This window comes from Struthio camelus, chromosome 1, assembly GCF_040807025.1.
Source record: "Struthio camelus isolate bStrCam1 chromosome 1, bStrCam1.hap1, whole genome shotgun sequence".
Lineage (NCBI taxonomy): Eukaryota > Metazoa > Chordata > Aves > Struthioniformes > Struthionidae > Struthio > Struthio camelus.
Genome location: NC_090942.1, coordinates 105182570 through 105205516, shown reverse-complemented (window position 1 = coordinate 105205516; position 22947 = coordinate 105182570). Strand labels below are relative to the sequence as shown.

The following is a 22947-nucleotide window of genomic DNA, read 5'->3' as shown; positions in this document are numbered from 1 at the left end:
GCACAAACAGGCTGCAGTGAGGCTCAGGCTCTCAGTGACTGTTTATTACTTTTAATTCTTTACCACGCACATCTCAGCTTCCCTACATATTGCCTAAGTAAGATCTAATCCCTGAGCTGTAGCAAACCTGAATATAATAATCAGCATTTATAAAGCATCTGATCTCTTCAAAGGACTTAACTACATCCGGAGGTGGTTGCGTGGACTAATTGATGCTTAAGTATAATATGGTAAGTGGTTTGCACACACAAACACAGGCAGTCAGAACACTTGGCTGCATCCAAAATCAGTCCATGCTCCCAGCGAGGTGCCCAGAGGGGCACCATGGTGCAGCATGAAGCACCACCAGGGCTGTGCTCGTCCAAGAACAAAGAGCCAAGCTAATCAGAAATGCTAATCCCAAACAGTAACATTTTGTGCTCAAATCTGTTTCTCCTTTCTTCATTGTCTCAAAAAGTAAAAAAATACAGAAACATCACACCTAGTCACAGTTCTCACAGAAGCACATAATCAAATTCTGATCAAAATAATAAAAGCATATCTACGTGAAAAACAAACATGGAGCAGGGCAGACAATCTCGTTCTTTTTCTGTATCTAGGAGTCATTGGGTACCACACGACTTTGAAGTAAATAAATTAGATGCATTTAAAACAGTAGAAGGGGAAACACTCACTTGATCTGCCAAGAGGAACCCAGTTTTAGCCATCTATACCTCTGATGAAGGAAGAATAGTGAGGCCTTTGCCCTACGATGCAGCATCTACCATGTAGCAGGTGGCCTAGCATATTAACACAGCTGTCAATATTAACAACAGCACCAACACATGCAAGCCAAAACAGATGGGGGATCCCGTTGCTTTTTGCCTCACATTAGATTACTCAGATGTGGCCCGTACGAGGTAATATCGCACTGCCCAAGGCAGCGAGAAACCATTAAAATATAGTTACAGAGTGAAACAAAGGTACAGAAGTGGAAAAAGCCAAGGCTAGGCTCTTCTGAGCTGTTTATACTTTTTTTTTTCCCTCCTTAGTTCATCCTGCCCAGAGGTTTGTTTGAATCTTTATCTCAAAGAAAAGACAGGAGAATGCTATGCCCATTCCATATCCTATCATTTTCTACTGCAATTCAGATTATAGCAGTTGTGCACAAGGGAAACCTCCCCCTTCTCCTTGCTGCTTTAGAGCGAGCAGATGGTGAAATTTTAATTGTGCTTTCTGAATTTCCTCCCTTTTATGGGTCTTTAAAATGTTTAGTCAAATGTTGTTTTGTTTGGATACAAAAAGGAAAGCAAACATTCATCATCCTGTTTATGAAGAGCCCTTCTCTCATATGCAGTTTTAGACTTTTCCTAATATTTTGCAGAGAGAACCAGAGAAAAATGTGGCCTTAAAACCACAAAGCTAAACATTTTCCCTGTAAGCACATTTTAGCACAACTCTTAAATGACAAAAACATATTCTCAAACTGTTTGCTGGACTGTTACAATAAAAAATGGTCATATGATTTGAAGTACAATGTATTTATCAACGAAACTATTTTGTCTGTCTTGACTATTTTTTCTTTTTCATTTCATAGGCAATCCCATTTTCCAGGCTCTTCCAAAACACATCTAGAAGTTAAAATGTCACAAATTTAAGTAGCATTTTAATAATGGATGTTCCTTTACTTACCTTTTTATTTTCTAGTATATAGTATATCATGACAAGGTTTCCAACAGGTAGCATGAGACCATGAATTTATAAATACTTATAATGGAGTCATCACAAGTAATATTTCTTAGCCATTTTTTACAATTTCATTTTCCAAATGCTGAAAAAAATACTGACAACTTCACAATTTCCAATTTATGCTTATTCTGAAATGAAGGTGTAAAACAGAACTAAAGATCTGGGACTTGGGTAGATGTTATTACACAGATGAAGTATGTTAGCAAGGATTTCTAGGATGCAACTCTGATCTAGCTGTGACCTTTTGCTGGTAAGCATGCATTGCGCAGCTTTCCAGCAATTCTCTATGTCCTTTAACTGTGCACATACTGTTCCTCCGTTTGATTTGCCGAGAGTGGCTTAGAGGAGAGACACATGGTCAGCTGCTCTTGTTCAAATGCCTCATTGCCTGGAGAGGACAGCTGGAAATGGCTCATGCTATTAACTGGGGTCACCAAGGGCCATAACTGTAGTATTATTTATTATTTTGGCTAAGATTTACACACTGTACCACCTACAGCCAAAGTTCACTGTACTAATTACAATCTTTGCATCTTTCTTAAACCCTCTCCTATTTATTTTCCACGCTATCATTTGTGATGCATACCTTTACCCAGTACAGTAGTATTAAAAGGGTACATTACTTATAAAGAACAAAATACAATTTGATGAAGAGCAAAACAAACACACAAACAAAAAAACCCATCTAACCCAGCATCAATTGAAGTTCTTTTAAAATGGACTTTAATTGCACCTGGGCAAGGGGCAAAAATGATATAAAAGGCTTATTTTTCAGTGCTATTGATTGTAATCTAGAACAGAGTTAGGTGAATAAGGTCCTTTCCTGTCAATTCCAACAGAATTGATAGCTTTCGGCTAATTAGCACCACTAGTCCAAAAGAGTTTGGAGACATTTTTGGTAGCACCTCCTATCAGCAACACTTGTGTGATTACAAAGATTAAAAAGATTAAACTCACTTGTGCTCTTATCAATGCTAAGTGTATTGCAAAACACCTTATTCTCACTGGAGCTCAGGACAATCAGCTCTTCATATAATGAGGTCTCTATGAAACTATACTGTTCTGGGCTATGCTTCTTTGCTGAGTCAATCTCTCTAGCTGCCATCACCTACCTGACCAGAAAAATTCTGGTTAAACAAAGTGCTTCAGTAAGTTATTTTCCTCCACCCTCTAACATGTATAATACACATGGGGAAAAAAAGGGCACAAACCATTTAGTGCCCCCAAAATTAGAAGTATTTTCCAAAACAGGTTTCTTACAAGCGAATAAAGGAAATCCATGAAATCTAACTAGCAAGTTCTACACTGTAGTTCATTTAGCACTTTTCTTCCTAGAATGTCATTTGAATATTGGGTTTGTACTTAAAGAAGAGGAATACACGCCTTTCTGTACAAATGTACACAATTTTAGATATCAAATCAAAATACTCATTTTCTAAAAGCTTAACACATTTGCATAAAAATTTGTACACGTCCATTTCTCAATCTGCAGACTATTAAGCAGCTTTGAGTAGTGGTGCAAACCTTTGCACAGAAAGCTTAAGCCTGTGGACAGCAGTCTTGCATTTTTTAATTACTCTCCTAAGAGTTCTTAAAATTAGTCCCACCCAGAGATGCACCAATTCCATCCCTTTGTCAACTCTACTTGATTTCAAAATGCACACTGCTTTTTATTCCACCACTCAGAGTCCTTTATAAAGCATTATTCAAAATGTTTGAAAATCAGAATAAAACAAATAAACAAAAAACTTTACCACTGTCTTAGCAAAAACATATATTATTATGCTCCAAAGGGAACACTCTAATTTCGGGAGAAATACATTGCAAAATATTCTTGGTGACTGTAAGTGTACAAAGTTCTAACAAGTACAATTCTAACGGCTTCCAGCCAAACACGATCATAAAAGCTTTTGGCTGCAAATATCACAGAATCCCACCTGGCTTCACAAAACAAATTATTTTCTTCTCCACTTTATTTAGGCTCTCCTCTTTCCCTTCTCTACCTCTCCCTCTCCTCCCCTTCTCCTCCCTCCCCCCCCCCCCCCAAAAAAACAAACCCAAGCACCACCTTTTCTTATGGATACAAATGATACTCAGCAAATACTTCCATCTTGTTACAGAATAAAGAAGAAAGTCTAATTCCTAGCTGAAGGCATGCAGAAGTTTCATGTAACAGAAAATATATAGCACATAGAAAAATTTAAGAAATTTTAAAGCCTAAATTTGTAAGAATGCAAGCAACCTTTAATCAGGCTATACCTAGTTAGGTGGTTAAGTATTAGCATAATTGAAAACAATTCCCCCACTACCTGCTTTAAGCCCAACACAACAGAACCTTTAGTAAGAGGAAGAAGATTTATCTTAGTATGCAAGAACAAAAATTCAGAATAATCCAAAAGTTTCCTTCTACTGGTTGGAAAGGGATTTGTAAAACAAACTAGAAATGTGTACATTTCCACTGCAAAATTTAAGGTTCTGTTAAAAACAAAACAGAAAATCCCAAGGTTTTCCAGTGATTCTACCAGAGACCAAAACATAATAATATGGTTACTACAAAGATAAGAACAGCAAGAGGAAAGAAGTTGAGATAATGTAATGAAACTGTCACTTCAAAAAGTGAAAATTCAAAACTGCCATTGCTCTATTTAATTATCATAACATATATGCCTTATGGCGGCATGTGGTTCAGATCAAGTAACTTACAGATACAGTATAGGATTTCCTGTACCACATAATCATAATCTCCAAAACAGATATCAAAAATACAGTCAGAACTTAGGTACTTCACTTTCAGACTTCTAAAATATGTTACTCCTCTCCTGGAGGAGACAGGATTCCTACTTTGAGACAGAAAAGGACTAGAGTGGTATCCATAAAACCCACAAATATAAGTATAGGTTGAAATGAAGCTCGACTATTATCTGTTTAAGCTGTCTACTCCTATCTATACCTAGCATTTCATCACACTCAACTGTCTTCCAAAAAATCTATTTAATAATCTGATTATCATCTGATGCGCTGTTTATTCTTTCTTCCTGAGAAGTTACGCATTTTAACATCAACTTTTCAGCTGTGATTGCCTGAACAGAACATAAGTCTAAGATAAGAAGTGCTTGTGCCCCATCTCAGCAATTGTGATTCAAATTTGGTGCCATTTCACAAGCTTTCCCTTTCTCTCATTTGCCTCTTTCAAGTAAAATACCCAAGATATGAAGCAACTCCCTCAATGTTTTTTGAATGCTGATATTCTTACAAGTACAGGATTTAGTAGCTTTTATTCCAGCCTTTCACCCTAGAGTAAAATCATTTTAAAATTTCAGTGAGGAACACAAGCCTTCCTTCCTCATCTTCATTAGATATTGATTTCAGAAGTACACAGCCATTTTTCACCATTTTTAAATATATGTATACCCGGCTATGCATGATTCAAGGTTACAACTGCCAAAATAATTGCCCCACCCAAGCATTCTTTGCTCTTAAAAACAGAGAAAGGGAAAACCCTTTTCCAGATAAGTGAACACCACCATAAAGAAACGTAGCTCATGGGGATATAAGCCTGAACTTCAGAGTCTTTTCATCTGATGCTGTTCTCCTTTTGAAATATTTGCTCCATATAATGTACACCTTTAGTCCAATAAAGCATGAGTCATAAGACTAAAGGCGTTTCACTACAATGGCATTTCACAGGATGCACTTACTGTAGATCGTAAGTAGAAGAAGTATAGCAGCTCTTCCAGATTTTGTTCAGGGTGTGCTGAGCCACTGCTAAAAGGAAAGGTTCACATTATCTCTTCATTAAATCCACCCCCTGAATAAAGCTGCAGACTTTTCTTTATAGTAGGAACTGACTGAAGTGCTTATATTTTCTGTAATGCTGACATCAGTTCATTCACTTAGCATCTTATGCACTACTACAACCTTGAAGCAAGCATGTAGATATTTTGTATCCTGTACAAATCATTCAGTTATTAAAAAGCATTACATGATTGGATGGTAGAACAGCCACCTCAAAGAAAGAAGAACAAATATTAACTTATGTTTTAGAACATCTTATGACAGAAGTTTCTTATTCTTTTTTGAACCACAGCATGATATAACAGCACAGACAGAGAGCTAAGCAGTACTTTAACAGTTATGAAGTGGATGGAGAGGGGATAGGGGTGCTCAAGAATAACCCTACAAAATAAACTAATCTACTCTGGATACATGTGTTTTAGTTTCCAGAAACTATAATGCCTCATGAAAGACCTGTACATAGGCTACTATTCAGAAGTCAGCATTGAGGTGGCTATTATACAATCGTTTTCCAAGGTGAAATTTATTTTCTTATTTTTTAATGGCACCAGTTAAAGATATGTCATATTCAAGCTCAAAGCGTAATTGTAATACATTTTGATACTAGCTAAAGACTAGGCTGGATTAGTTTATAGATGAATTCACAGCCTTCTTTGGAACTCCTTCCAATAACGTTGTTACAGCATTAACTTGTTTGTATTTAATATTCAGCAGAGGACCTTAAAAAAAACTGAACATTTGCCCATGGGTTCCAGTGTTCCAGTCACCTCAAAATGCACTGACCCTTCCCCTTGTAATAAAAATTACTCTAAGAGTATAAGTGATTCCCTAAAAATTGAAATAAGTTTTACAGTAAGTTTTACAACAGAAAAGCATCACTTGTCCCAGTAGAAACTTTCTACTTGTGAGAACACACTTCATGCCTCCTTAGTCATCTCAACCAACAACTTCATTACTGGTCAACAGAATCATGCGTCACATACAAAGATGCCAAGTCGGAACCAAGTTGCTTTGATCTGATCTACTGATTTTTACAATAAATCAAGAACAAACTCTTGGAACATTGTTCATCAAAAACAACAAACACTTTCTGGTTCATTGAATCCATTTGCTTCTTGTTACACCAACTGTTAGAGTATTGTTTCTACATTTCGCTTATGCTAATAAACTTTGGCAGACAAGATTAAAACTAGAGATATGCAGTGGGATTTTAAGCCAAGTAGATGCCTTCCAAAGTTTTACCCTAGTAGCACCTTTAAATACAGATAATGCCAGGAATTAGTCAGTAATAAGTCAATAGTAAGTCTTCTTTACTCATGACTGTTTTTATTTTCCAGAACTCATTACACATTCCCTCTAAATTAGAAGCGTCGCATACCACTTAATCCTTATGTATTGGTATATCCTTCATGAACAGAATAAACATTCCCAGTTCTGACTGGATCATAATATGAAAAGAAACTCCTATTTTTACTAGAATTATTAGTAGGTCATCTTGGCATCTGGAGAGCTCTTGCTGAGTTCTGCTAATTTCTTACACGATTCTCAAGTTGACGGTTTTAAAAACTTGGCATTGTTTCCCTTTTCTCTTTTACATTTGTACAGGCATGTCTACACAAGTGCTTTAGTTCAGGTGAGGCGGGTACTTTACAGCTGAGCTCCTGATCACCCCCACAAGTGGCGCTTTTGCTTACATCGCAAAATAAACTCAGAGCACACAAAGTGAATTTTTGTATGGTTAAACTAAACTGGAAAACTTAGTGTGCACCTAAAATGCTCCAACAACTAAGAGGCACTCAGCCTTCAGGGCGAGAGAAAAGCCAGGCTGAAGAAAAGTCCTCAGAAACAAATGTACTGGAGACAACAGGTCCTCAGCACCAACTATCTTACTCTGCAAAACCAGTTTGATGGGGCTGCCCTCCTTACCACGGCACCTATACTGACAAGCATCCACTTCAACCGTTTATCATGGCTACTTTACCGAGCCTCAAGAGGACTGGCTTTCATTAAGATGCTGTATCATCAGCATAACTCTACTTCAGTCCAAACAAAGATCTTCCACAGTATTCACACATATCCTAATTTCCCTGATTTCTTCCATCCTTGTTGTGTTTTTTTCTCCCCCTTTCCAAGAACAGTTAGGCAACTCTTCAGTAAATTAAATTTGGTCCAATGACTAGCTTGCTAGGCCTTCAATCTACTTACTGGTCTCCAGAGACAAAGACTTAAAAAAAGAGAAAGAACAAAGAAAAGTGCCTAACATGTAATTTTAGAACTTTACATTTCCCTAACTAAACAACTTAACCTGATCTTGAAAGATGCCCACTGCATCAGAGAGAAATTATTTACACTCCCTTGTGAGCTGGCACCTGAGTAATAGGATTGTAATACAAAACTTCACCTCCTGATAAATAATTTGTAAAACGTAAGAGTATTTCATGGCAGCAAAAAGAAGTTAAGAGTGCAGCTTTCATTTAAATGGTTGATTCTGAAGAAGGGTAGTGGGAGTGGGTATCATACTATCTTCGAAAAGTGAAAAAGTAAACATGCCTTATTCCCAGAGAGATCCTGATATCCATTGGAACAGAATAGTATGTTCTTGTATAAGCACTGTACACCCAAGAAAAAGCAGAAGTTCATGTGGTTAGAAATATTGTCAATTAAGTAGCAATTGAACACTGAACACCGGTAAGTTCGTTTTAAAGTACTGGACCAACACAGATGCTTCTGTGATGTAACTTAACTGTGACAGGAGCTACAGAGCCTCAGAAGTACGTTATTAAAAACACTTGGCACTAGTTATAAGACAGCATTGTAAATCCTGAATTCTGATTAGATAGTATCCATAACATTACTTTGGCATAGGGACTACACATATTACAATTTATACAGTCAAATAAAGGCTGTGCAACAATCATAACAAAAGATCAGGACATGTCAAGTTAACCTTTCAAAGCAAATTTTTCCTGACCTTTCTGAAAGAGGAGTGTTGAAGCCTTTTTCTCTGTAGTTCCCTCTTTTGCTTTTTCACTCCGCCTTCTGTAATAACATTCTTCCATTATCCATTTTACTTCTCAAAAGAAGCAACAGGGAAGGGAGCTGCTGTGTTTCAGTAGCACAGTGACAATAGTAGCACTTGCTTTATAAAACAAAGTGAGGATAGCAGGTGCCCTGATTCACAAAAGTTAAAAGGAGTGGACCAAAAAGTTTGTAAGAACTCCCCCGAAAGAGAAATAAGGCAGGCCAGAACGATCTAAAGAATAGAAGACAGAAATAAATGGTAAGGAGAGTGAAGATTTCTCAAACAAGTTAAACTTAAGAGTTCTGTTTTTTAGATCAAACTGTATTTCTTGACATGAGTTTGGTTTTTTTGCTTTTAAGAATAAGTATTTAAAAATCAACATTATTTTGATTTCCTTCTTACTACTAACAAAAGGCTATTTCACAATTATAGCTTCTAAGGGATGAGCTGTATTCTAAGATCAGTGATAAGATTCTTGCACAGCCCTATTTTAAGGAAACCCTGAAATGTTACATTACCATTCCAAACATTATTGCATCAGAACACCTTCTGGCAGACAACTAAGCAATGCAACCGATTTGTTATGTCTAGTCTTTCAGAGCAGTTTCTCTCTCATATTAGTAAATAAAAAGCAATAGCTATATTACAGTCAGAGGGGTGAAGTTAAAAGAAGGTTCCATTATATTTACATTACAAACATTCTTAAGACTGCACTTGCTTGACAGAACACTGCCCGCAAGTCTTCAGGCCATGCAATCTCGCAGCATACCCGTGGAGCAGTTACAGATTAAACACACAGGTTCCCATAGACTAGCCTCCTGAGTACCAGAGAGGCAAGGCTAAGAATAATTTAAATTCATGCATTTACCTGATAGTCTCCGCTTCCAAAAAAAAGAGATGTAGAAGGCAGGACTTCATACATGGGAGTGACTGCCTCATGCTTCAATTGAAAATGCTATAGTCTTATGCATTATCAGACATGTTTTAAGGAAATTCAAAAATACATTAAAAAAGCAGCAAACAGCCGCAAACGGAAGCAACAGCACATAACATTGCATGGGTTGCCGAGACCATGCTGTCTTAAAGAGTTTCTTTTAGTCACCATAGTGCCTTGTAAGTTCACACTTAACACATACATCCACAGCACCATGGACCCTCCCCCACCATACTGATTATTCTGTAAGCAGCATTTAAACCTCCAAAGGAACTTGTCTGTGGGTTATGTTTGTTTGTTTTAAAGGAACAATGAATATATACAGGCAAATTGTATTCAAGTTTCCAGGTAGAACTCACTATTGTAATTATTTTAAAAATCTAAATCTCTTGAGTATTAACTTTAAAGACTGACAGCCAGTGGGTTCTCAGAAAACAACTCCAAAGAAGCATCGTTGCACAGATGCACAAAACTTTTGTGCAATATATGATCCTTGTACCAAACTCAGTGTTATTACGGAAGCTCAAAGCTGTATAAACCATATGTATTATGGATTTGCACCTGCGCAAGGTGGAGCAAGGAGAAGTGAATAGGCAGGAATCTCCCCGTTCCACAGAACGGTCACACATGTTCTAGAAGAGAATGATAAAACCAGAACGGGAAAAAAAAAACACAAAAAAACCACAGAAAACATTTCTCTAAAGGGAATGCCCTATTCTCCCTCTTTCACAGGGCTCTCCATTCAGCACAGTCTCCTGGTAGTACATAAGAAAGAGCTGCTGAAGAACAACAACAAAAAAAACGGTAACAATAATCAACATAAATAACTAACCGCTGTTTTCAGAGGTCTTACTAACTGCACTGGGAAGCAAAAAGTAAAAGATAACAGGATACTATCCTCAGATTTGTGGGTAGGAGGAGAACAAAGCAGCAAGTTCAAACAGGTTCCTGTGATAGTAAAGGCAGTCCATAAGATAAACAGTACTTTGGTCCAACATGGCAAAAATAATCAGGAAGCCATCAAGGCCCAAATTCAGAAACATTTTTATTCAAGAAAGTCAGAAATGTAACTAGATATTTTATATAAAAACTTAAATATTTGCTTTGGTAGAAAAAATACCAACTTCAAATTAAATATTTATCCAAATAAAATATCTAAGTGAACCAAAATAATTACAAAATATTTATACTGAGAAAACTATGTTTTCAACAAGTGTTATTCTTGTTACACAATGAAAAATAAATCAGAATACCATCTGTCACAGAATTCAGAGTAAAAAAAAAAGTTCAGATAATCAGAACTGTATTTCATTTTTGCACACATTTTTAAACTCAGAATTGAGAGAAGGCCAAAGATATTATGGAAAGGGACTTGAAACATTAGTATTTCAAGACAAACAGAACTGTTAGAATTAAAGCATCTTATAAGAAAGATCTTACAGTAAGATTTAGTTCCCTCTGGCAAAGAGGGAGAGTTGATTTTAACTATTTAATAATGATTTACCTGAAAGCAGACAGAAAACTGTTCTACCATTTCAAGCAGTCCCCTTTACTCTAAGTATTCCTCTATTAAGTGAGGCCTAGAAGGCAGCTTATAGAGCATTCGTGTTTTATACGTTGGTGAAGGGAAAAAAATGTTCGCAAGACCAACATACTACATCTCCCACAGGAGTCAGCTAGTCGCTCAGTTAAATCAAGTCTTCACCATTCCCAGTGGTAGACTTGCTCCTTCTTGGACAGGGGAAGGGGGTGGGGGGAAAAAAGGAGAAGAGGTAGCATTATAAAAATAAAGTTCTTCAGCCACTTAATGCTGCACCTGTTACCTAGGGTGCGTCTTTGAAGACAGAAAGTTTACTGAAAATCATTCCTGAAAGTGGAATAGTTTTCACACACAACAGAAGTATGAGACATATTTCATATTAATAACCTTCTGAACTGTCCCTTAACTATGTTCCCAAAATACAACTTTCAAGCATATTTTCTTTAAATATCTGGAACAGCAGACTAGCTTATCAGAAAGAGTAACAAATATATGCAGTTCAGACAAAGCTTGAGACAAGAGATTTGGTTTTATTACAGTATACAATGCTTTTTCCACTGGAAGATGGCCAAATAAATTCCAAGTGAAACTAACTGAAACGCAAAAATCTCTACGATATCAAGACCTTCACCAAGCATATTTAAAGATACAACCTGACTTTTTTTTTTTTTTTAAACTTAAGGTTTTATTGATAGGAATGCAAATATAACCGTGGCAGATCACAAACACAATTCAAAACATTTCATTATAAGCAGGTCCTTAAAAACATCTGCAATCATTTATAACAACTACATTTCATATTTGAATCATTATATCTTCAATCAAAATATTCTTCTAGTGCCCTATATTAGACTGTTACTGAAAAACCCAGCATCGAAGTATACGGTAAAAAATTCCAGAAATACCTGCTGATTATAAGTCCCCATTTTTAGGCACCTCATGCAGGCTTATTTCTGGAAGTGCTATTGTTCATCCTCTGGAAAATTAATATTCCTGTTTTCTCAAAGTGTGTATCAAAAAAACAAAGGAACATTTCTGGATATCTAGAGGACATAATCATCACCTAAAACTCGAATGATTGCAGATGCTTACTGTTAACACAAAGTGAGAGGGTATTTTTGTTTGTTTTTTTAAAATATGCTCTCCAGCCACAAGATTCAATTTAATTCATGGATGTGCATACCTGAGCTGCTATGTTTTCTAAAAAGTTCAGTTTTCCTTAAGAGATACTAAAAGGAAACAAAAGAATACAGAATATTTAGCTGAATTGCTTGTTTTCTTTAAATCTTTCTTCCTTTCCAAGAGGCCTGTACATCTACTGACAAAGTTTATAAGACAACGGCATACACCTTTTATTGACCTCTCATGTCTTCATTGCTTGGATCTGATCTGGTAACAAAAAGAAAGAGTTACTCTTAAAAACAAGGAAGATAAGTTTTTGCTGTATTTCACTTTTTGAAAATATCAAGCCAGCATGTTCAGGTTACAGAACTACACTAAAAGATATTTTGGTGTAGTTATAATAAAGAGAGACAATGCAGTTCTGTTTGTTTCCAACTTGCTCTTCCGTCTACTTTTGAATTTCTTCCACAGCCAAGTAACTTCCCCCTGAAGTTGCTTATTAAAACAGGAAGAATCTTCAACAGAATTCAGTTTCAGCATTTTTAGGCTTACAGAGTAACACTGATGAGAATATGGCTGAAAGTTACAAAGTACACATTTCAATTCCTTCCACACATTTTAGCTTCCATGTAACTAAACATGAACTAAGCTCCCCAACAGCTATGAATACTAAAAGATTTAAATTTTGGTCCTGCATAGTTCACATGGAAACATCCTTGCTCTAAGTGACCACAGGTCTCCGTACTGTTGCCTGATTGCCACTTCTAAATTAAGTTTCAAACATTTCTTTAGTTAGCATAAATATACCGCATCCCTAGTACAAAACGTATAAAGCACTACATTGCTATACTAAGTCAATATTTGCTAAAGGGAAAAGGCAACACCTCATTCCCCTCCCAAAAATCAGTGGAGTATCTATAAGGGATCTCAAAAAAGTACCTAATAAAAGCATGACTGTTGATAAGGAGAGTATATTCATTAAACAGGTGACTGCTCCTCCATCACAATAGGCGATTATAATACCCACACACTGTGATTTAGGGAGCGATATAACTTAGAGCTGTGTTTTCCAAGTGCCCTTGCAGCATTCTCAGAATGGACAGGAGAATGGCAGTAGAAAGTCATTCTTGAGAGGCGAGGGGAGAAAGTCTTAGTCCATCAAAAGTTTAACTGCCAAACTGTACATGCTTAGGCAACAATCTAATTTAAACCCCAAAGTCCTAAGCTTTCTGTGAACGCACTCCGACAGGGAGTTAAAAGGAACTCTTTTAGGCAAAACTTATCCAGGAAGAATTTCAGCTCAGAAAGAGAAAGTTAAGAAATGTAACAGTCCTTGGAAAGTGAATAGATGCAAAGAGCTTTACAAATGAATGACAGCAGAAGAACTGGGTTGTGATGCTTAAGAATCTACATTAACAACTTAGGCAAATATTTTCTGACAAAATATTTAAACAAGCATTTGAGATCCTTTTAAGTAGCTTGAAACTACACACAAAATCATCAACTCCAAATTTGGTTTGAATGCCCTTGAGAAGCTTCCATAAGAAGAGAACCTGGAAATCAGAGGAAGATATTACAAAATCACAACTCTCCCTAAAATGAGGAAAAGTGTAAGATTTGGAATCCGCCTTCTGTGATGGGATTCAGAAGGGAAGGAAACTCAGTAGTAAGCTCTCAGTTTCCCGTCAGAGAAAGGTTTTACATGGTGGAAGATATACCTTTCCTTCTGTGGGGAGGTAAGCCTCTCCGTAAATACTAATTTCTGGCTAGTTCCCCTTCCTCTGGCATGAACGAATGTTTTAGTATTGTGTAATAAAGTAATAAACCCTCTCTTTCTAATTAGCAGTAAGGATTCTAAGTAGAACGGACAGTGGTATCCCTGTATAAGTGGAGATAATGTTAATCATGTACGACGCTGGGTATTATTTATAGCCATTCGAAGAGAATTTAATTTAGCTGCACTGACTGTGGAACATTACTGACATCTAGCGGCTTCCGCTGAACAGGACACCTCAATATAGCTAAACTGTCTTGCACAGCATTTTGTTCTCGGATTCAAATTATACTACACTGTCTAATACAATCACAATTTGAACTATGTACATTAGATCGAGGAAGCTAAAATTAAAGCGAGCCTACCAAAACAATATCACACTTCACTATTCTATGCATCTAGCAGTACCTGGGAAGACAAAAGAGACCAGATCTTTATCAGTAATACAACAGATGGAAATACACAGCATCCATACCAAGTTTGCAATTAGAAAAGTATGTGTAACACATGATCCAGCCCAGATCTGAAATTTTCTATGTAGTTATGAGTATCTGCATATTCTACAATCCATTTAATGTAACTTGTTCTTATTTTGGCTCGAGATTAAAGAACTGAGGATGAAAAACGGTATGGTTGTCCATGTATTCTTCATCTACTTTTCCAGCTTGCTTATTCACCATTTCAAGATGCATAACATTAGAATATGGAAAACCAGAACAGGACAGTACAAATAAATCAAACAGACCAAACTGCCACAACAATGAACAGAAGCTAAGGATCACCTTTTATTACTATTGTCTGTAAGAAACAGTATTATACTGTTCCCAAGTGTATGCATTAATTTTTTCACCGAATGCATTCTTGTCAGAAAAACTGGTATCATCTTTTTTGTGTATGTTAAGCAGATGAATGAAAGGCAAATATCAGATACTTAGCATTGGTACTCACTGTGTGATTTGATCTGACAGCAGAAGTGGACAGAAAGAAAATAAAGGAAGTAATAAAGAAAAAAAACCTTACAAAATGAAAGAATTCAATGACATTAAAACATAGCAGGAAAAGTAGGTATGATATACCTTGGAGCCAATCCACGCCCTCTTGTAATCCTTCCCCTTTGAGGGCATCACTGGCACTAAAAGAAACAAATCAACTTATGAAAACATTGTAAATATACCAGTTTTAGTGGAGTCTTTTTATATATGTATTTTCATACATACATACACACATATACACACACACACACACACACACCCCTGCCATAATTCACACAATTGCAAAATAGCATCATGTACAATTTACTTAAGTTTTCTTCCCATGGAGAAGGCTGCTTTTCTAATTGCATATTCTATTGTACCTTCCCAACTTGGGAATGCTATTCCAAAGTGTAATCTGTTTTGCTGAGTGACTACTCCAGTATCAAGGCAGAGGAATCACTTTTAAAACTAGGTGAGGGCTTCTAGAAGAGCTCCTATGCAAGAGAGCCACATTGTCCCACTGCAGGTGTACTGAGGTAATACCCTCTGCAGAAAATGCTATAAAGGACGTTTCAATTACCTACAGTAATAGTAACGAAGCAGCACCTTTCCTCTTCCTACCCTTCTCCTATACACAGAAGGGTTGTTGGAATATGGGAGGAAGAAAGTGTAGCATGCACTTCATCTTAACATCTGCCCCGGGACTGTCCGTCAACACACGTTAATATCAGGTAGGCTACATTGAGAACAGTGAGTCTACTCTTGGAGTCCCAAATGTATAATCACTTAAGGCCCCTCTTTCTGCAGCTTATGAAAATTAGCGCAGCAGTGTATTTGGACTGTTATTGTTGCTATCTATAAAATTATTTCCCAAGGAGCCTGGGAATTCATACGGGTAATTTTTGACCATTTTTGAGTGAAAAAGCAATAACCCCAAAATAATACCCAGGTAACCAAGTTTAATATTAAAGTGCCTAAAATGAAAATTTCAATTTTGTACAGCATTTAGATGCTGTTTTTTCCCTTATGCTTACAATAACTGAACATTTTAACAAAGACAAAAATCTAAGTTCTATAAAGCACATCTGAAAAAGGAAAGTTTGTGCCTGTGAACACCAGCTTAAAAATTATTTCTGAAGAACGTAAGCTTTCTTATATAAAAAAAAATCCTAAAATATTATGTAGTACAATTTTGTCCCTCTGAATTACACAAGAACAGTTTACTAAGTAGCTTTTTATCCCTGTGTGTTTTACTAGGGCGTTCAAAGAGCAGGAAAACCCAATTCTAATAGGTTTTACCATTGACATTCTGAATTATGCAAGACTAACAGCATGATTCTGATGACAATTCTACTCAATTTCCCAGCAACAATAACGGCAAATACTGTTCTGATATGCACGCTGGATCTTGATTTCACTAGAAGTCATCCATTTCATTATTTGGGTAACAGTACTCTTGTGAAAATTTTCCCATCAGGCCCTACAAGATCGCAGTGTTCTTTCAAAACACATTTCATAGCAAGTGCTGTAATGTTACTACTGTTTCCACATATGGCAGCACAGCATTTTATCTGGCTAACTTATGTTATATAATAATGAGTGACATGAAAGGAGTCAAAATATGAATGTAGAAACTAAAATCAATAAAAGGGTAGAAACAGGAATTTACCAGATATGCCAGGGTTTGTCTTTGATGTTTTCTAATGACAATAACTGAGATACTTTCACAGACGATATTGCATCCCTGAGGTCCATCTTGTTAGCAAAGAACAGAATAGGCAGTCGACGGTGCTTAATATCTAGGCATAAGCAGAAGTAGAACTACCATAACGTTATGCCACACTTACTAATCTCTGCAAGTAATAAACTGCAAACAATAAAGGAGGATATTTTGCTCACCTGTACTTGTAATTCTTTGAAGGTTGCATCCTAGCAAGATGCACACTGTTGGGTCACGTGGCCTCTGATGCATGCTTCAAGAATGCTCTCAAAATTTCTGGCAGGCTTTGGGATCTTCAACCCCCTCTCCCCCTACCTTTTACACATATATTTAAAGCCGTAGGTGTAAATTGCTGGTCAAGTTGAGGAACAGGAGATCACCAAACTGCTTACAAATATTACCCATCACTGTTTAGTGATGATTAGGTGTATAAAATGGACAGAAAAAACAGTCTGTGTTTATTCATATCCTTGTAAGAGTGTTGCATTAGGACAGTCTAAATTATCCTTTAGTGTCCTGGAGAGTGTCCCTTACTTTTTTTTTTTTACAGTTCATAGAATAATAAATAAATAAATACGCAAAATAAAACAACCCAAACCACTCCAAACCTCTCGCTATCCCTTATTCCACCTTCATGTGAACAGAGGCTTCTTTTCCAGAAGCTCTTCTCAGCTAGCAGCAGGAACCACAGATCAAACCAATGACCTTGGTATACTGTTAACTCCTGGCATACGTATACATATAAAAGCATAAGAAGAGGTATCTTTCTTGTACATATCTGAGTAAACTCGTCAGACTATCCTCATAACCCAGGAAAATGCATAAGCCTCTCTGATTACTATGAACATTAAAGAGTCATTGGAAGGAAGCAAAGTATACTCTTTTCAACTTGGTTTTAAGGGAATAGACAGAAATAAAACTGGCAAACTAAATATGAGCATTTTTAATGTGATAAAAATAAACAATGAATTACAGGACCAAACAACAAAGTCAAATTTGAGTCTATCAATCAACCTTCATAGGAAAATAATTAAAAAAAAAACTTGTGATGACAATTAACCTACAAGTTGTTCAAGAAGAGGTTATTTCACATAGGAAACAAGCTAGGGACCTATTAAAAAACTTCAAACATAAACCAGCTGCTTTTGCTGGGGGAGGGAGGAAGAGGAGGGAACCCTCTCATTGCTGAAGCAGTTTGGACTTCTTAATCTTGTCCCTTTCAAAACCCTCTTCTCAACCTTTCCACATAATAGGTGAAGATAACATCATCAGTACCTATACGCATAGATCACGAGTGCTTACCAAAAGGCTTTTTTTTTTTTTTTTTTTTTTAAAACAACTGGCTACCCCACCTGGAGCTTTTCTTTCCCAATATTCTCCAACACAAATCAAAAGCTTCAAACTATAAGAGTAGAACATTATTAAATCTCTGTTTTGGTTTCTCAGTTGAATAGGGTTTTTTTTTTTCCGCTCATTGAAAGTGCTACAGCAACCTAAAGTAGAACTCTGAACTCTGGTACCCACAGGTTGCAGTTTACGGATATATTAAAAATATAGAGATTACTTTATATCACATATGCAAATAGCTGAGTTAATTAAGGAGCTTTCAGTGTTTCCTTAAAGCAGCTAAAACAGGGCAAAATCTATCTGCACAGAATTATAAATGTTTACTTTAAAATGTTTGTAGAACAAACTGAAGGTCAGATATTTCCAAAGATACACATCATTCCCTACTGCACCTATGCAGTGCTTTTCCCCTCCTGTTCTTCCAGTCATTAGCAGAAAGCTAGCATTTTCTTGTTGCAAGTAGTTACGAGTTAACACATTTAAAAATAAACTAAAACCCCAAGCACTAGAGATAGGCGTAATTTTATATGAAGAACCGCAAATTCATAGAAATTTCAGGTTATTTTAGAAGCATGTGCAGGAAGTCAAGTGACCCAAGAGTCGATATCAAAACAAGGACTTTAAAGACTATCATCTTGCAAAATGCTGAAGAATAAAGTTTTGATAAACAATTAAAATTATAACAGTGATCATTAAACAACCCATTATTTGTAGAATGATTTCCACTTACATAAGTAAAACAATTTACAGCTTTGATTCATAAGACAGTCCCAGCTAGTACAACTTCTAACACTATTAACGCATCGCATTACATTACAGTTTGATCATTCTCTTTCACCTGAATGTTTCACGCAAAGCCTGGCAAAAAAGAGATGGAACTTTCTGTTTTACTGCAGGATTGCTAATATTTTCAAATCCAGGAATTGACTCAAGGCTGTTACCCATCATCCATTTAAACCTAAGTTTTCCGTAAGTAAACATGTAAATTTAAGCATTCCAGGAGGCCCACAGAGGCAGAGGATAGAAGGGCGGGAAAGCAGTGCATGAGGGGAAGGATAGAACAGTAATGCAAATAAAAGTATTGCTGTAGTAGTAAATGAATTATAGATTTAGTTAATACCTACTTTAATCAAGCATTACTACTAGAAGACTTTTCATTCTCTTTGGTTTTAGTAGTAAGACCTATCAAAATCCAAAATGATGAAACAGGAACACTACTGCTGTATTTGAGCTGAGCCACCCCAAGGCAGAAATGCAAAACTGCCCTTTCCTGGATACCAAGGAACCTATGAGGTGGCTGTAACCATAACTTTTCAGAACTAGATGACACAACTGTATTAGAAACAGAAGAGCACTGTCCTCTGAGATCAGCACTAACCACCTACTAATATGTAAATAAAAGAATCCCACCTAACCTTGCATCTCACCCTTCTTAAAATTGTCACCCACTTGCTTTATAAGAAATCAGCTTCTTATTACAGCAGTTCTCACCTTGTAACTCACTCCCATCCTTTGTTCCACATGTTTTCCATTTTACCAACAGAGCTGTCTTTTAACCAATGTGGTTAATACCTGCTTTGTTACAAAGTTCACTGGCCTGTATGTAATCCACCTGCAGCCTTTGGCTGACCTGACCCTTCCCTTTGATTTTTGCAAGACTGTCTTTTCAGTGTCTGCATTTGAACTGGCCCAAACCCTTGAACGTGAAATGGAGAGGGCCCAGTCAGCTCATACACACCCAGCTACAGCATCTCTGTGACAAACTCAAGTATTATGTGCTCTGCATGGAAAATAAAACCACAGAATCATAACTGCCCATATCACATACTCCTTTTCTTGATTAGAAACACAGAAGTCAGCTTCTCCTTTGCTCACTTCCAGCATAGTAACCCCAGAAGTTAAGGACTTGTGAGTATAAGAAATAAAAAAGACATTACAGTAGGATTTCACCTTTAAGTTTCCTGCATGTAGTTTTATACTCTGGTTAGTCAGAGAAACTAATATGCTGAAAGTCAAATTCAAAATTCCATAATGCTTACACATACACAATTTAACTACAATAGTATTGACCATATGGGAGGGGAAAGAAGGGAAAAGTCGATCAATCTCAAAACTTAATTCAAAACCATAACCTCAAGGGAAAAAAAAAAACTCCCTAAAACCAAACCCCTCATCATGAATCCTCTCGGATCTTTTTGCATCCTGTGTATCCTTCTATAGGCAACTGAAACTGACTAGTATAATAACCCATCCTTATAACTGGCTACAATGTAATTAAAACAATCTTTGGAAAGCTGACAATGAAATAAAAGAATTGAAAAGCACATTTAAGAAATTAACTGTTACCTTGGAAAAATGCAGATGTGGATTTTTTTTTTGTATTTGTTAGTGACTGCATACAAGCAAGATCTCTAATTTCTGTAAGCGTCAACAGTTATTCTTCCTCAAAACAGTATGACTATTGTTCTACAGTGATTAATAAGTCCAATTCATAACGTAGTCCACTACATATGATCAGACTATAAATCTGCATAGGTGTGAACAGCTATCCAAGACCATCATTCTTATTCTAGTATTCATGAGTGGCTAAAATATTTGCAAAATACTCAGCATGCAGAATGTGCCAGATAAGAAGGGTTTTTCTTAAGACAATATAACAAATATGGAGACAGAAGCGGGGGGGGGGGAAAAAAAAAGCCTCCTCACCTGGATGATTCAGAAGGGTGTCAAGTTCTTCTTTGGCCACAACCATTCTTAATTTGTCACTGCTATCAATGACAAAAATAATGGCTTGGCCTTCTCTGCATAACATAAAAAGAGTAAAGAGGCAAATTACAGGTTCTCTTAAACTTTGGTTAAGAAAAGGCTTCAGAAGAAATACCCAAAAGGAACACACAAGCCTGATTTTTTCTTCTTCTAATTCCTGTTGTTGTTATTTACCACTAATACTTGAATCTAGGCCTATTTCTGAAATTCAAACTTTTTGTTACCAGCATAAATTCAACCAGAGGCACTAGGTCGCTAGTTGTGTAACTACTGCAAGGTTCAGTCTACACAGACCCTTCAGAAAACCTTGATTTCACTACTGAGGCAGAAAACTAAACTCTGAAAAATGTAATCAACTGCAACGCTGACATGGTGGGATGAAACATATAAAGAAAACCTCAAGAGTTAGGCTTCCATCAAAATTCTTTAGTTCCTAAACTAAGACAAGCTTGTTTAGAGGATGCTCAATTATCCTTTTAGAAAAATGGTATGTCCACAGTCATTTAATAACTTGGCATATGCAGATTAATTTTGACAGAAGTCAGCACAAAGAGTATCAGATTTTTTGTTCTGAAAAACAGATGTGAAAACTACTGAATGATTTTTGCTTGGTGATACAACAGCAGATACAATACCTACAGATGCTACTCAACTCATGATTTCAGGATATTATTGACATTTTAAGATGACGTTCCATTTGTATTTGCAAGCAAAATAAAGTCTAACTGTTCATCTGAATTAGTCCCACAAAGGATAAAAAACAAAATTAGGCCCACAAAAAATATTTTTCATCTTCTTAATACATGTAAGTACACACTTTTCCTTCATTCTGCGTTTTCAAGAGAGGCCATTACTGATGGAGTCTCACCCCCCCCCCCCCCCCCAGCATCATCCACCTTTGTATTTTGATAAGGAACAGTTCTAGACCTACTGAAAAACAGAAACAACTTGATCAGCCTAAGATTGTATGAGAAGGCCCATTCTGTTTTGGGGTACAGGATAGAAGAATTTAAATTGTAAATAATGCTTGTGCATATTAGCTGAGAACGCCTAACTAATTTTTATGAGCATACAAAATTTCTATAGAGGAATCAGAGTCCTAGCATACCTTTGCTACCCAAAAATAACTTCAAACATGTGACAGTAACAGGGACGCAACATAAGTTTAAAAAATATTTCAGACATGCATACTTTGAAAACATCCTAGAAGACAGTTTCAAGCTAAGCAGGAGAAAAGGGTAAGCTTCAAGAACTCTGAAGCACCTGTTTGCACACACATATGTGATGAGATTTAATTGCCTTTTTGCTATTCTTGCAAAATCAAATCTTGCTAACTTTATAACCAAAGCATAGTACATTATTATTTCTATATTATTTTTAGCTAAAGGTAAATCTGAAATGTTTGACTATTGCACTGGATCAGAAAAAGTGGACACAACTGCACATTTCACTGTCAGTATTACCCAAGAAACTCCCTTTTAGAAAACCATAAACACAATAAAAGTAGTTTATGGCACGCAAGGCATAAGTCATTGCATCAAAGACAAGAGACAGAAAAACGATTTTCTTATGAAGCATTTGACTAGCATTTTGAGAGCAGCTTGAGGGAGTCAATCACTGAAATCCAAAGCAAGTCTTGGGGAATATGCATTCAACACTCGTGAATAACTCTGAAAATCTCTTGCCCATGCAACAAGTTTTCGTATTAACGCATTTCTGCGGGGAAAGGAGATGATAGACTTTAGAGTAAAAGTTAACGCTACCACTTGAAACAGGCATCAATATTAAAATATTCAGGATAGAGAACTCAAGCTACTTCTTTGTGGTTTACTGTGTTGTTCACCTTATTTAGGTCGACAACAGGCATTCCCAGAGAGTAACCAAAAAAAAAAGCTTCAAGTTTCATTAGAAGCAATAAAAATATAAAATGATTTCTACATAACATTATCACATTGCCTTACTGGTAGAAGTACGGTGAATATCCTACTTAATGAATAACATTTAAGAATATTTCGTCAAGTTCTTGGTTACACACGCCTCATTTTCTGACGCTCCTCACTTCCCTTACTTTTAAAATTCTCAGCCATCAGTCAACATCTTTTGGGTCCTAAGTCACATGTATACAGAAGAACAGAAAGGTAAGATACCCAACTTACCTTGGTGGTTTCTTACAAGGTCGATTTCTTGGTTTTGACATTTATATCTCATCTCTAGCATGCTTGATA

The 22947-nt window shown here is 36.5% G+C and overlaps 2 protein-coding genes across 5 annotated transcripts in view; both read right to left on the bottom strand.

Annotated features, from left to right (window-relative positions):
- The window catches only part of CRYBG3 (crystallin beta-gamma domain containing 3), a 124214-nt gene that overhangs the window by 93693 nt on the left and 7574 nt on the right, over positions 1-22947 (bottom strand). The gene's annotated exons all lie outside the window — the stretch shown is intronic.
- On the bottom strand, positions 11530-19543 carry ARL6 (ARF like GTPase 6). The gene is made up of 4 exons (XM_068909358.1): positions 19448-19543; positions 16559-16710; positions 14992-15047; positions 11530-12408 (listed from the first exon to the last, which is right to left on the bottom strand). Exons 1-4 carry the CDS (start codon positions 19463-19465, stop codon positions 12383-12385), a joined length of 252 nt encoding a protein of 83 aa, XP_068765459.1. The 5' UTR covers positions 19466-19543; the 3' UTR covers positions 11530-12382.